This window comes from Phytophthora cinnamomi, assembly GCF_018691715.1.
Source record: "Phytophthora cinnamomi strain GKB4 chromosome Unknown Contig112, whole genome shotgun sequence".
Taxonomy (NCBI): domain Eukaryota; phylum Oomycota; class Peronosporomycetes; order Peronosporales; family Peronosporaceae; genus Phytophthora; species Phytophthora cinnamomi.
The window spans coordinates 273,880-286,614 of record NW_027151045.1 but is presented as its reverse complement, the minus strand read 5'-3'; the positions used below and the strand labels follow the sequence as shown (position 1 = coordinate 286,614).

The window sequence follows — 12,735 nt, the reverse complement described above, 5'->3', positions numbered from 1 at the left end:
TATTGTAGTGTGCCCCCAGCTTGGGTAGCCGTGGCAACAAGGTGGTCACATTTTGATGCTGCTTGATCACATCTCGTTGAGGAATTTGTTTGCTCGCTCGAAGGTCCAAAACGTAATGGCAGCGCTGGGGATTCCACGCGAGAACGCAGCCTGCCAGCCTCGGAAGAGCTGCATCACGCCTTCTTCGCGCACCAACTTGGCTGTACTCGACACGAGGCCCGTGTACTTGCCGTCTCGTCCGTCGGCTTGTATGAGCGACTTGATGGTGTCGAACGGCAGCGCCACCGCCCAGAAGCTGACACCGCCAAAAGCCCCAGCAGTCAGCAGTGTCGCCGTCTCCCCCAACTTCCCGCTTGCAGTAAGTCGTTGCTTGGCGAAGTCGTAGCCCAGGAAGTAGAAGGCCACGCCCAGCGAGTCTCGAATTACGGTGGTGGTGAGCCCCTTCCACATGGCCGTGACGCCCTCGTTGCGCACAACTTGCGTGACGCAGTGGAAAGCCCCTCGATACCTCCGCGACTCTGGCTGGTTGTCGTACTGAACCTGCAGTCGGTTGCGTACGAGCTCCACGGGAGCCACGAGGAAGGCGTTGACGCCGCCCGCCACTGCGCCGGCCGTCAGCGACACCACCGTGGGCGTGAGCACCGGCTGCAGCAGCGGCACACGGGGCAGCACGTCGTTGCGCAGCGTGGCGGACGTGGTGAAGATCACGGCCTTGTACACGCCCTGGCTGAAGAATGGGGGCAGGAAGCCCTTGTACAGGCCGCGCGCGGACTCCTGCTGGATGGTCTGCCGCGCGCAGTGGAAGAACCCGCGGAAGCGCGTGGGCGACAGCTGCAGCCGCGTGCGGATGGTGTCGAACGGGTGGCACGCCACTACGCTCGCCATGCCCGAGACGGACCCGGCGGCCACCGACTTGACCCACGGAGACAGCGGGGCACCACGCGAGGAGCTCATACCGCCGGTTGATACGAAAGCGGAGCACAGCGGTTGTATTTTTGTGCGGCTGACACGAACCTGTGAGAATGGATGTCTTAGACACCGGAACGGAAACAACATTTCTATGCAAATAAACATTTAAGAATAAATACCCTGCGTTATCGATTATTGCGGGCGACAGTGTCGACGTCATCGACTTCAAACAAGCTTCAACGTGTTGACGTCGTACATTCATTAAACGATGGATAGATCTCCTGCCTGCAGATCAACCGCTTTGCCCTCATAAGGGTGCTGCAAAGTGCAGTCACAGTAGGCGGCTCTGCCTACAGGCGCGAGGCCGCGTCGTGGGCGTAGACGAACTCGCCGCCGTCGACGATGACCACGCCGCGCTCCTTGACCACGGCCTGGAACAGCACCTTGCCGTTGCCCTCCTGCCACATGCGGGTCTGGATGGTCTCGCCCGGGAAGCACGGGCTCGAGAAGCGCACGCGGATGGACTTGAAGCGCGCCACGTCGCCGCCGCAGAACTGCTTGTACAGCGCGCGGCTGGCCACGCCCATGGAGCAGAGGCCGTGCAGGATCGGCTGCTTGAAGCCAACGCTCTTGGCGATCTCCGGGTCAATGTGCAGCGAGTTGTAGTCGCTGCAGCAGCCACAACAGAGGACAACACCGAATAAAACCCAGTTAGCTAGCAGTCCAACCCAACCTCGACAAGAGCTCCTCTCAGCTTGAATACTCACCCCGACAGCCGGTAGACTTGCGCCTGGTGGGGCGACGTCTTGAACTCGTCGTAGAAGTCCGGCTGGCGCTTGGGGATTTGCACGCGGGCCGGGAGCTTGCGGCCCTTGCCCTCGTAGCCCGTGAGGCCGCGGATGAAGGAGCCGCTGATGAGCTTGGCAACGGGTCCGTTGGCGTCCTCGAACTGCGTCTGCGTCTCCATGAGCGTGCCCTTGCCCTTGTCGTAGAAGGAGATGACTTTGGTCTTGCCCGTGAGCGTGCCGCCCGCGGGGTCCAGCGGCCGCAGGATCTCCACCGACTGCTCGCCATGCAGGATCATGGCCGGGTTGAAGCTGGGCATGCCGTCGGGCGCGGCCGAGATGGTCTCGGGCGGGAAGGGCACCACGTCCTGCGACTGGCCCTTGAAGGGCAGGCACACGGAGTAGAGCGGGAAGGCCGAGAAGCGCTCGTCGAACTCGTACGTGAACTGCAGCGCCGACTCGCCGATGCCCACGGCGTACAGCAGCAGGTCGCGCTGGTTGTAGCTGGCCGTGTACGTCGCCTCGGGGCTGCGCAGGATGCGGTCCACGTTCACGCTCATGGCTGCAGAGGGGCTCGACTTGCTCAGTTCGTGGCAAATTCGGAAGTGAGCCAAGCTGCTCACGTTGAACAAGTCGGGGCTCTGTTGACACGACACAAAAGTGTACCACCAGGCTGGTACGTTGTGTGGTGCACACGATTTGATGTAAAAGCTGTGGGTCGCGCGGTCGTTCGTACGTGGCGCGGACCAAATCACTTCGCGATTTTCCAGCGCACCAGCGGAACTCAGGACCACAGTACCTATTGTATCAATTGGAATGGCGGGGCTGGGACGCTTCTTCCTGTTCGGCGTGGCGCTCGTGGTGGCGCTCGTGGCGCTGGCCTGGCCGCAGATCGAGCAGCAGCTCGTCGCCAGCGGCTACAGCTGCCCGTACCCCTTCTCCATGCTGCTGACGGGCCAGGGCGCAGAGAAGGAGGCGGCGGCCGAGGCCGAGGGGCTGCCCAAGTACACGCTGGACCAGCTGCGCATGTGCGTGCACAGCTAATAGCTAAAGAGTGGTGTAGCGTGTGGATTGTACTAATATGTGGGGGCTGCGCTGCTGGTGCTGCAGGTACGACGGCTCGGACGAGGAGAAGCCCATCCTGCTGGCGGTCGGCGGCAAGGTACGATGGCGTCATAAGCGTCGAGGGAGAGAACGCGGCCGCTAACGAGGGGCTGCTGGCTGTCCGGCTGTTTGTTGCTGCAGGTGCTGGACGTGACGTCGGGCGCCAAGTTCTACGCCAAGGGCAAGTCCTACAACCAGTTCGCCGGAACGGTACGGTGAAGACAGGACTGATTTGGCCGATTGGCTGGCTTGAAGTGGCTGCTGACACGCGTCTGCGAATCGGATTGGTGCTGCCTTTGCTGGTACTGCAGGCCTGCACGCGTGCGCTGACCCTGGGTTCGCTCAAGAAGGAGGTACGACACGTTGGGGACACAGGGACACGGCTTTGCTAGAGTGACGAGGATTCTTGTTTTGTGGTGTGGACAGGATATCAGCGATGACATCTCGGACTTTGACGACAAGAAGATGAAGGAGCTCGATGAGACCAAGGAGTTCTACTACGAGAAGTACCCTATTGTACGTCGACTGGCTACGTACTCTTAACGCTGGTGGCTCAATGGTCGTGGTCTAATATGTCATTGGTGGCGATGCAGGTCGGAGAGCTAGCTTAAGCCTGCGGTTGCACTCAACGCGAAAACGTGCTAGAAACAGTGGTTGTGCCTGGCTCAGAGATGAAGCCCATACATGTGAAAAAGTTTTTTCATGAATATTCCATACCCGACTCCATTCGTTGACAATTTTTATCATGACGATTACGTCGGCTCAAAACTATTCAAATCGGTACTCAGTTGGGCGGCTCGATAGAGTGAAGCGTGTCGGCGGTCAACTCCTTGCGGCATACCTTCGCGAAGTCAGTACACAAACCGAGGAAACGCCGCTTGGAATAAGCTGAGGGCTGGGCTGCGAGCGACAGCCACAAGTGCAGCACCTGTTGACGATCCTCAGGCCGGAGTTCTGCAACACCCAGTGCATCGCGGCTCAATGACTGCATTAGTGATGTCCGGACGCGCTCGTTATCTGTGAAGCTGGTCAACAGCGCATATAACAGTTTGGATAGCGCGTCGTACAAGCCGCTGGGACTCTTTAAGGCTAGCGCACCCACGAGGCCGTCAAGCCACTTTTCTGTCTGACCGGCATCCAGCACAGTGGCGTTGATAACTGCTGTAAACGGTGCCAGCCTGAACGTGCTCTCGTTGACGAGGAATGTGAGGAACATGATAACCGCATTTGTGGACGGGCGATCCTGATTGCCAAGACAGGCCAAACTCAGCTCAATCAGCACAGGAAACTCGGCTGCAGTAAGAACCGCGGCTGGACAGAATAACAAAAATCGGTAGGCCAGCTCGAAGAACGAACGAAGAACCTCCGGGGACTCTGCCAACGAATGCGTCGTGAAGAATTGGAATGCTGACTGGCTCAAAGCGCCCATAAGCCCCCGGAAACTGTCAACAATCTCGGCGCTCGCACCCTTCCCGAAGACATCAACTGCCACGGATGCACATTCGAGAGGGGCAACAAAGCGTCTCTGCTCGAACACTCTCACAATCAGAGTTGCAATGTTTCCCAGCTGCAGTGCCATGTCCTGTCGTAAACTCTGCAGGCACCATCCATATAATTCGAATAAGGCTGTCATCACAGCCTCATCAGCCTCAAAGCGGGGTGTGATCGGGTCCAAGTGAGGCCAGATCAGTTGAACTGCCCACGCCGTAACAGTCTTACCTCCGGCCACGTCTTCAGGTGCATCCAGGAACCGCATAACCTTTCCGAGCACTTGGAGTTCGCTGCATACTTGAATCACCACCGCCGGATCATCAGTACCCGTGACAGCTAGCACTTGGTCTAGACGAGTCAGTGAATCATTGAGCACGCTCTGCAAAATTATCGAACAGTGAGGCGAGACGGCAGCAGCTCGTACTAGACCCTCCACAACCAATAACCGATCTTCGATCGGCATGGCCTCTTGTCCAGCAGTAGCGCCAAAATGCAGCACGCTAGCCACTAGGACACTAGGTTGCATTTCTTTCAGACATCCAGTGCAGCTTGTTGCAACTTGCATAAAACTCTTGGCGGCGTTTGTGCGGCTTGCACTGAGACCAAGCGCCCCTGTCAAATACTGGAGTAAAGTGCCAACCGTATCAAATGAACGAGCAGCTAGAGCTCTGTCATTGATCCAGGCACTGAACTGACCAAGCAGTCGTGAAGCCACTGTAATCACCAGAGGGTGTGAGCTCGCTGTCGAGTTTAACACCGCCTGGAAAATTTGCGAGACAATGTTCTCCAATTCTGCTTGTTGTGCGGTGGTAGCAGGACCTGTTGGAAGTTTCTTCTTGATATCATCCGCCACAATGGAGACGGCAAACAAAGCAACCTCGATATTCTGCCACTCGCTCGTAGCTGCTGACGTTAGAATTGGCAGTAGGTGAGCCAGAAATTGTTCTTTGAGAAGCGCGAAAATCGCTAGAAACGCCTCTGACACGCCTTGAAAGCCACCCCGGAAAGCCAAGAGGTCATCTCGCTCAAGTTCGTCCATATTTTCAGCATTGCCAGCTGGAAAGGCGCATTGTTTGAGCAAAACATCAAAAAGTTGCATGAAGGCATCATGCTGATAAAAATGCAGCCGTGAAGCTACAGGCTCATCCTGCACTACCAGCCAAAATTCGAGCGTGAGTGACGCAATCTGCCGGCGCGGATGGGAGCCAAGATACAGCATGAGCTCACCGAGACCGGCGGCTTCCTGGGGGTGCTCGCCCTCTAAAATCCAGTCAGCGTAGGTTTCACAGAACGTGGAGATCACATCTGTAAGCGCGTGGCCCACCTCGTCTTCGTCAGCTGCAAGTGCGCTTTCGCAAGCCGCTCGTGTCTTAAGCAGTCCTTGCGCCACAACCAACAGAGTCTTTTCCAGCTGAGCCGGCGTCGGGTACGACGCCACCGTGATTAACTTTGAAAGGATCTCTGCACACGCGTGCAGGTGTCTCGACTTGCTCTGGAGTGCCTCGAGGAGAGCAAGCAGCACAGCTTCGTCCTTAGAGTACAGTGTCGCCAAGGAGAGCCCCGCACGTTTGACCCAAACATTCAAGCACGACAGTGCCTCACCATGCAGAGCAGCCACTCGAGAGTCCTGGTCTTCGCGAGTAAGGATAATCTTGCCGATGAGGGTCACCAGGTCGCCACTCAACGTCGCGAGGTTCACTTCCATCGCGTCCTTGGCTGCAAAGGCCAGTTCAGCGTCCTCCATCTCCTCACACACGCAGCGGGAGAAGGCCAGCAAGAACGCGATCTCCCCCGCGTCGCCCGTAGCCGAGCAACTCGCCAGCAGCTGCGACAGCAGAGCCTTGCAGTCGTCCGGGGCCGAGATCATGGCCACCGCATAGATGGCGCAGAGCTTGCTGGCCAGCGGGCCCTGGTGGAAGCCGGGCCTCGTGCCGGCGCGCAGCACCTGCATGAGCGTCTGCAGCGAGGCCGTCATGGCCGCCCTCTGCTCTGCGGACAGCCGCACCCACTCCTTGCGCACCTTGGAGTGCAGCATGTTGGCCGCGAAGAAGAGCGCCTCGGGGGGCAGCGCCAGCGCCTCGTCCCGCAGCAGCTGGAAGCCCACGCCCCAGGCCGCGTCCGAGGCCGCGAAGCTGTTCAGGAACTCGTTGGCCTCTCGCTGTCGCGCTGCTCCTTCCTGCGGGGGCATTCACGAGAGTGTGTCAATTGCTTTAGGCAGGCATAGCGGCGGCTAGAGGCATTGGTAGACGGCGGGGATTGCACGGTTGGCGTTGCAAGACCACTCACCATGCCGTAGAGCGCCTGCACGGCGCTCAGAACCATCGGGAGCGGGCTCTCCGCCATCCTGTACGTCGTGCAGCACAGTAGCAACCGGGGAGCTACGAGATCCGTCAAAGCGAGTACGCCGTTTTAGCCAATCATATGCGCTGAACAATTGTTATTTGCAGGGCATCAGCTAATACCGTTAACGTCGATAGTTTTTCGGTGGAGATGACACCGCTAGCATCTCAACCAACGCAGTCGACGAATCGAAGGTACGACACGACTTCAAACTTCTGAACGCTGTGATGTGTGAAGAAAATGTTTGTCAAGAACGACGATGGTGGTGACGACCAGGGTACGAATACAGGAGGTTTCGCGAAATGCAAAGATCACCGAATGATGTCGCGCCAATTCCTTCGTCAATTTCTTATTAGACTCCCATGTTACTGTACGGTGAAGCAACTCTGATCGGCCATGAATCTGGTATCTTCGTGAGGGACGGCACTGGAGGTGAGTGTAAATCAATGAAAACTAATTTATCATCGATAAAGCATCAGAAATAATTTGTGTTTCGCAATGTGGCCGTGAAACAATGGAGGAAATAAATTGTTCCGAACGCAAGCATTTTGATGTGAACAGCAATGCGCAAAACGCGACCGGTTTGCGAGTTATCAACCCTGCTTGTTCTCGCCCGTGCCCCATACCTGTGTTACCCACCCCGACTTGTGACTTAACAACGAATCTGGACGGATCGCGCGCAAAATAAACTGACGAAATTTTAGATTACTTCAACTATCCAGGCAATAATAGCCAGGGGCATCCGACGTCGGTGATCACTGAACCAGCTCATTTTCGCTTCGTCTCGACAACTGATCGAACTCAGCTGTAAAACGACAAATGCGCAACTGGATGTCAATACATGCATTCTGCTTTCTGTGCGGCAAGGGTATCGTGAATAGCGCGCGGAAATTCCTCTACTCCGTGGTGTACGTATGGGAGCTGGCACAAGTGGAACTTCACGGTCGAATTAGTATCGACCACATGGACAAGCTCCGCCCCTTCCTAAACCGAGCGCAACTCACCAAGTCGGTTGTGGTCTGCCTCGCGCTGCCACTTCCGTGCGTGATCGTGCTGCTGGTGTTGGAAAGTATCCCGTTGGCCCCACCGGATACAGGAACACTTGCCAATTACGCATTTTGGTGTTGCTACGTGACAACATTAGCTGTGTTGACACCCGGAGGTCTGTCAATCTTCCAGTCTTACCTTCCTGAATTAAATATTACCAGAACTCCAGCAATGATACTTAGCATTCTGGGAGGAATCACATCCGATGGCTCTGCTTTTGCGGCGTCGCTCTTGATCGGGTTTCCAGTCCCCTTCACGCTGCTCGTCAGTATACCTGGGTGGTTCGCTGCTATAGTACCGCCAATTGTCACCATATATGTTACTCGGCTTCGGAACGATCGAGCGCTCATCCGGCGATTCGTTCGGTGTTGGCTCATTTTGATGTGGCTCGCTCTGTCTGTGATAATCTACCCCATTTATGTGTTTGGTTTCCACCGACTTGGGTCGCTTTGGCAAATTGGTTACATGAGTATTTTCCCCCTCGTCAAGATTGTGGGTCGTAATGCCATCAGTTGGCTGGTTGGCGATTACTACGACGTGAAGGCTGGAATCGTGATTTTTAACGTTGAGGTCTGCAGCTCACTGTACATGTCGGTTGCATTGGAGAACTCGGCAAAACTGACCACTACACTAACTGCGATCGCCATCGGCATTCTTCAGTCGATCGTCGCCATTAATGATGTCAGCAAAATGATGCGAGGCATTAATCGGATTATATTTTCCGCTGGACCTCGAACCGCTACCAGCAGCTTTCGCATGATGTTGATCAACAAGCACGAGCACAGTCGTATAGTGCCATCTCCCCGAGAGCGGGGTGTATCACAGTCACCTGCATCGATGGAAGTTGGCGTGCTTCGACCACAAGCCAGCCAAATGCCACTCCGAGTGGCACGTATACATCCAACGGATGGCGGATCGATTCAGGCCTGGGAGCAAAATAGTGAGAGCATTAATAGTGTCGTCAGAGGCAAACCAAACAGTGAAATGGTTCGTTGCCGTAGCCTTACTCCCGTGACAGCGCAATCTCACTTGTCCAACAAGGACCAGAAGCGGTTTGCAGCAAAATCTGCTCGAGTGCTTTACACAGTTGAATTTGTCCTGCTCGTCAAGTATGTCGAAGCTATCGTTCCTGCTATCTACGGTGCGCTCAAATATTTGTTGAACACTTTGGGATAATGTCTACTAACTTGAACAAACTTCTGCTTCACAGTCGCCTTCTCTGTGATTGCATTCAATCTTGGGCACCGGCGATATTACAACCAATTCGAGTCCATGACGTCACAAAACCTGAACAACGTCGTTTTCAACGTCAAACTCTACTGTTTTCTGAAAATACTTCCTTTCTGCATCTTGTGCGTCGTTCTCAGCCGCAAAATGGTATTTCCGTCATCCACCTGATCGCCTTCGTGCTGATTCACCAGTGGGAAGTAGTCTTCAGCAGGATCTTGCTATGGGTGGTTTACACAACACTGACCTCGTTGAAGCATTCAGGTACGAACCATTTCACTGCTCTCAACGAACGCCCAGCCTAATGGTCGAATGTTTCTTGGACTACCAGGTCCCGATTTCACCTTTCGGTTTGACTGGCTGTACCAAAACCCGTAGTTCCGTTTGCTTGCACACAGGTAGAAGTTTTACCTCGGTAATATACGCGGCGTATATTAATAATATTTGCCTCGGTAATATACGCGAGCCCCTTGTTTTCGTGGACGAGAGGAAAAATAAATGCATCACGATCTACATTCGAAGAAACGAACCTAGAGCGACTGCTCACTTTGTAGATGGAGAAGAGGCAATTGGCTGCAGAAAGGAGGCAAGCCGGTGACGGGGATGGAGCCTATGACAAGAGCTCCTACCACGGTCATTGGACAGGATCTAGCATCTCTTGGATATTTGCCCAGGACGAAGACGCGCAAAGACATCGCAGTAGTCCGCCCGTTTTTCCTCGCGAGAAACCAGGGCAAGCCACGGATAGTTCTCGCCACCGATGCTACCTTTGTCGCACGAAGGGGACTCGCAGGAGGTCAACCGAAGAGTGTGCCCCAAACTCAGAAGATGTGCGTGTACTTGTGCTTCAACGCCAGCAGGATGTGGAGTATCACAAGTCTGGGTAGTATCCTACACACCCCCAATACTCCTGAATGCCGGTAAGCGAATTTGTTACTCCAGTGCGTCAAAAATGGCTACCGTCTTACCCGAGTACTAGGTGTTCGCGCTCTAAGCGAGTACAACGGAGCACAAGAGGGCCTATTTGTTTACAACTATGCTCTCCTACGCCCGTTAAAACGGTGTAGCACCTAAGGGAGAAGACCTACGAATTGTCTAATTATCGAACAATTAGAGTATCGGCAACCTAATTCGTCTCTCACCCTACTAATCGACACTTTACAGCGACGATGAAAATAACCTCGAGATAGGTATATTATGCACGTTATTCAAAGGTGACTCTATAAGATCTCGTAACTTCGTTAAAGATTTGATCTCATGGAAAGTTCTTAAAGCCAGGCAAAATGCATATCTATTGGGCATGGGATAGATACAAACCCTACCCACGTTTTAGAATTTTGATTTGCATCTGTAAACAGGGTTTTGCATGACATAAAACACTTGCCAACAAAAATAGTAGTTAGACATGATCTGTAGGGCTAAAACGCCGTCCCTTAACTTGCAACCTGCGCCATTTCTAGATTTTGAAGTGGACAGAATGGGCGTTCAAACACCAATAAGCGTGTCGCCGCTGGAGATGCCGAGCATCCTGGACTTCTTCAAGCCTCTCCGCCAGGACAAACGCGCGCGCGAGGATGCTGCAGCCACCTTGTCAAATCAAGAGCCCCCGCCTGCCGCGTCAACGCCGCCTCGTTCGCCCACAACCGCCGTCACCAGCAAGAGAAACGCCGCCAATCCCAATGAGAAGTCCCAGCCGAACAACAATTCTGCGCCTCCCGCCAAGCGGCAGGCAACGCAGAGCAATGATCAGCCCAGAGTTATACACCAAGAGCCTTTGCCGTCAGTTGAGCCGGTCTACGCAGTCGACCGACCCGTCGGACTCTCCGAGTACGAGCAGAAGCGGCAGGCGAAGATGGCGGCAAACGCCAAATTCCTAGAGGAGCTGGGGATAACGTCTGCCCAATTGGACATAACGCGACAGCTTCAAATCAATTCAAGGCAGAGAAAAGACCGAGTTCAGAGGCAACCGAAGCCCAAGAGACAGCTAAAGGAGGCGCAGCCTGTGCGGAGATCACGGCGACTACGTGGAGAGACGGCGCCAGGATCAGCGCCGCCGCCCAGGGTAATTGAGGACGAAGGTTACGAGTCAAGTGGGCCTGATTCGTTCGAGGTGGAAGCCTCGTTTGCAGAGTCCAATGTCCTGCGGTACTCCGTCAATGAGAATAAAGATACCCGGAAGGAGCCACCGTCTTCGACGATGAACGGTGCCGATCGGGAGCTGGTGGGCTTCCAAGTGGATCCTAAATCCTATTTGCACGATGCCAACCTTGCGAAAGCGTACGATATCTCTTTTACTGATTTCAAGGAGCACGGACTCGTTGCAGCCGGTGGCCATGGTGGTCATGTGTCGATCTTCCCGTTCTCCAACTCCTACCACCAACCGGAAATCGTCGACGGATTTGTCGATGACCCTGGTGCGCACATCCCTCTCATGTCGTTTAAAGCACATCGCGGATGGGTTGCTGCTGTCAGTCTGGCAAAAAGCGTGCAAGGCAGGGCAAATGTGCTCTTGTCGGCGTCGAACGACGGATCCGTCAAGCTCTGGGACCTTAACAAGAGCTCGAATATGCTGCGTACCCCGAAGGAAATATTCACTAGCACCAGCCTGCACCAAAAGGGAATCTTTGGCATGGATGTTTGTGGCGACTCGGTATTGACGTGCTCCAAAGACGCCACGATAGCTCTATCAATGTTTCGCTGCGATAACGGCTCGTTGGAGGTAGTTCGGCGCTTTGAGGACCATGACGGCGTCGTAAAATGCACGAGGTTTGCCAAGGAGAACCCGCAATTATTTGCGTCGGGCGGAAACGATAAAGCGGTTCGCGTGTTTGACGTTCGCGTGGCCACCGATCCGAAGGTTATCGCAATTGAGGGAATGCATTATCGCGCGATTAACAGTGTGCAGTTCCACCCGACAGATGAGAACTTGCTGCTATCAGCAGGTTTCGACACAGATTTTTATATGTTTGACTTGCGCAAAGCGTCAGCCCCAGTCTGCACATTCCGAAGATCGCCTCAATCAAAAGACAATGGCAGGGCAATTTTTCACCCGATTTTCGTGTGCAGCGGCCGCGGTGTCGTTGCTGCTCGTGGGCAAGATCTCTCGCTCTACAAAACAAGTGATGGCATCGCTATTAGCCGAGGTTACGTTAGCGATGCTTCCACATGTATTGCTGCGGATCCGTTCCACGACCGCATTGCTATTGCTCAGGGAGGCCACATTCGATTCGCAGACGCGCAATGGAAGCACTAGGCGATATAGATTAAATGTGTTCGCTATTATCTCAATTCATCTGGTAGCAGTCCGTCTAACGAGGCTAAGATGCTGGCACATGCGACTTCAGCCATTCGTTTTCCTGACGCAACGATCGATTTTCCTCCACTACCGCGTCCAAGCGATCCATCAAGGTCTGGAGCAAGCTAGAAAGCTGGTCTACCTCTTCCTGGCGACGCAACTCCATCTCTTCTCGTAAACGCTGGATCTCCGCGCGTATCGTGGTGTACCCGAAATCTGCCTGTCTAGATGGAGAACCGCCAGAATAAGAGGTGTTGTTCGTCTCATTGGGCAGTTTTGTTGGCGAAGTCGATAAGAATGACACGGGAGACGGCTCGGATTGGCGCTTCTCGTCCTCGAACTGTGAATCTGTTGCTGACTCCAAGCGATGAGGACTAACGTGACTAACAAATGGACGGCTAGAAGAGTGCTGGGTAAAGCCGTTGGACTGACTTGGTGAAGATGGGGGTTCAGGGGGTTCCGCTGTTTAGTTCATGCGCAAACGTGTAAGAAGCTTGCAGTATACCTACGAAAGCCCAGCATTGCGGCACTCACCTG

At 54.5% G+C, this 12,735-nt stretch overlaps 5 protein-coding genes across 5 annotated transcripts; 2 read left to right on the top strand and 3 right to left on the bottom strand.

The window, feature by feature from the left end:
• Positions 1-66: 66 nt before the first annotated feature.
• IUM83_16033 (Mitochondrial Carrier (MC) Family) lies at positions 67-954 on the bottom strand (the record flags this gene model as incomplete). The annotated part of the gene is made up of 1 exon (XM_067940887.1): positions 67-954. One exon carries the CDS (start codon positions 952-954, stop codon positions 67-69), a length of 888 nt encoding a protein of 295 aa, XP_067781882.1.
• A 305-nt stretch (positions 955-1,259) lies between these two features.
• Positions 1,260-2,254, bottom strand: IUM83_16032 (peroxisomal hydratase-dehydrogenase-epimerase; the record flags this gene model as incomplete). Its single annotated transcript, XM_067940886.1, has 2 exons — positions 1,260-1,578; positions 1,677-2,254. 2 exons carry the CDS (start codon positions 2,252-2,254, stop codon positions 1,260-1,262), a joined length of 897 nt encoding a protein of 298 aa, XP_067781976.1.
• A 256-nt stretch (positions 2,255-2,510) lies between these two features.
• Positions 2,511-3,409, top strand: IUM83_16031 (RxLR-like protein; the record flags this gene model as incomplete). The annotated part of the gene is made up of 6 exons (XM_067940885.1): positions 2,511-2,722; positions 2,805-2,856; positions 2,940-3,008; positions 3,110-3,151; positions 3,225-3,314; positions 3,392-3,409. 6 exons carry the CDS (start codon positions 2,511-2,513, stop codon positions 3,407-3,409), a joined length of 483 nt encoding a protein of 160 aa, XP_067781952.1.
• A 173-nt stretch (positions 3,410-3,582) lies between these two features.
• IUM83_16030 (Nuclear transport receptor LGL2 (importin beta superfamily)) lies at positions 3,583-6,632 on the bottom strand (the record flags this gene model as incomplete). Its single annotated transcript, XM_067940884.1, has 3 exons — positions 3,583-4,424; positions 4,518-6,465; positions 6,576-6,632. The coding sequence occupies 3 exons, from the start codon at positions 6,630-6,632 to the stop codon at positions 3,583-3,585; spliced, it is 2,847 nt and encodes a 948-aa protein (XP_067781975.1).
• Positions 6,633-10,380: 3,748 nt separating this feature from the next.
• Positions 10,381-12,156, top strand: IUM83_16029 (Nucleosome remodeling factor, subunit CAF1/NURF55/MSI1; the record flags this gene model as incomplete). Its single annotated transcript, XM_067940883.1, has 1 exon — positions 10,381-12,156. The coding sequence occupies one exon, from the start codon at positions 10,381-10,383 to the stop codon at positions 12,154-12,156; it is 1,776 nt and encodes a 591-aa protein (XP_067781943.1).
• Positions 12,157-12,735: the final 579 nt, after the last annotated feature.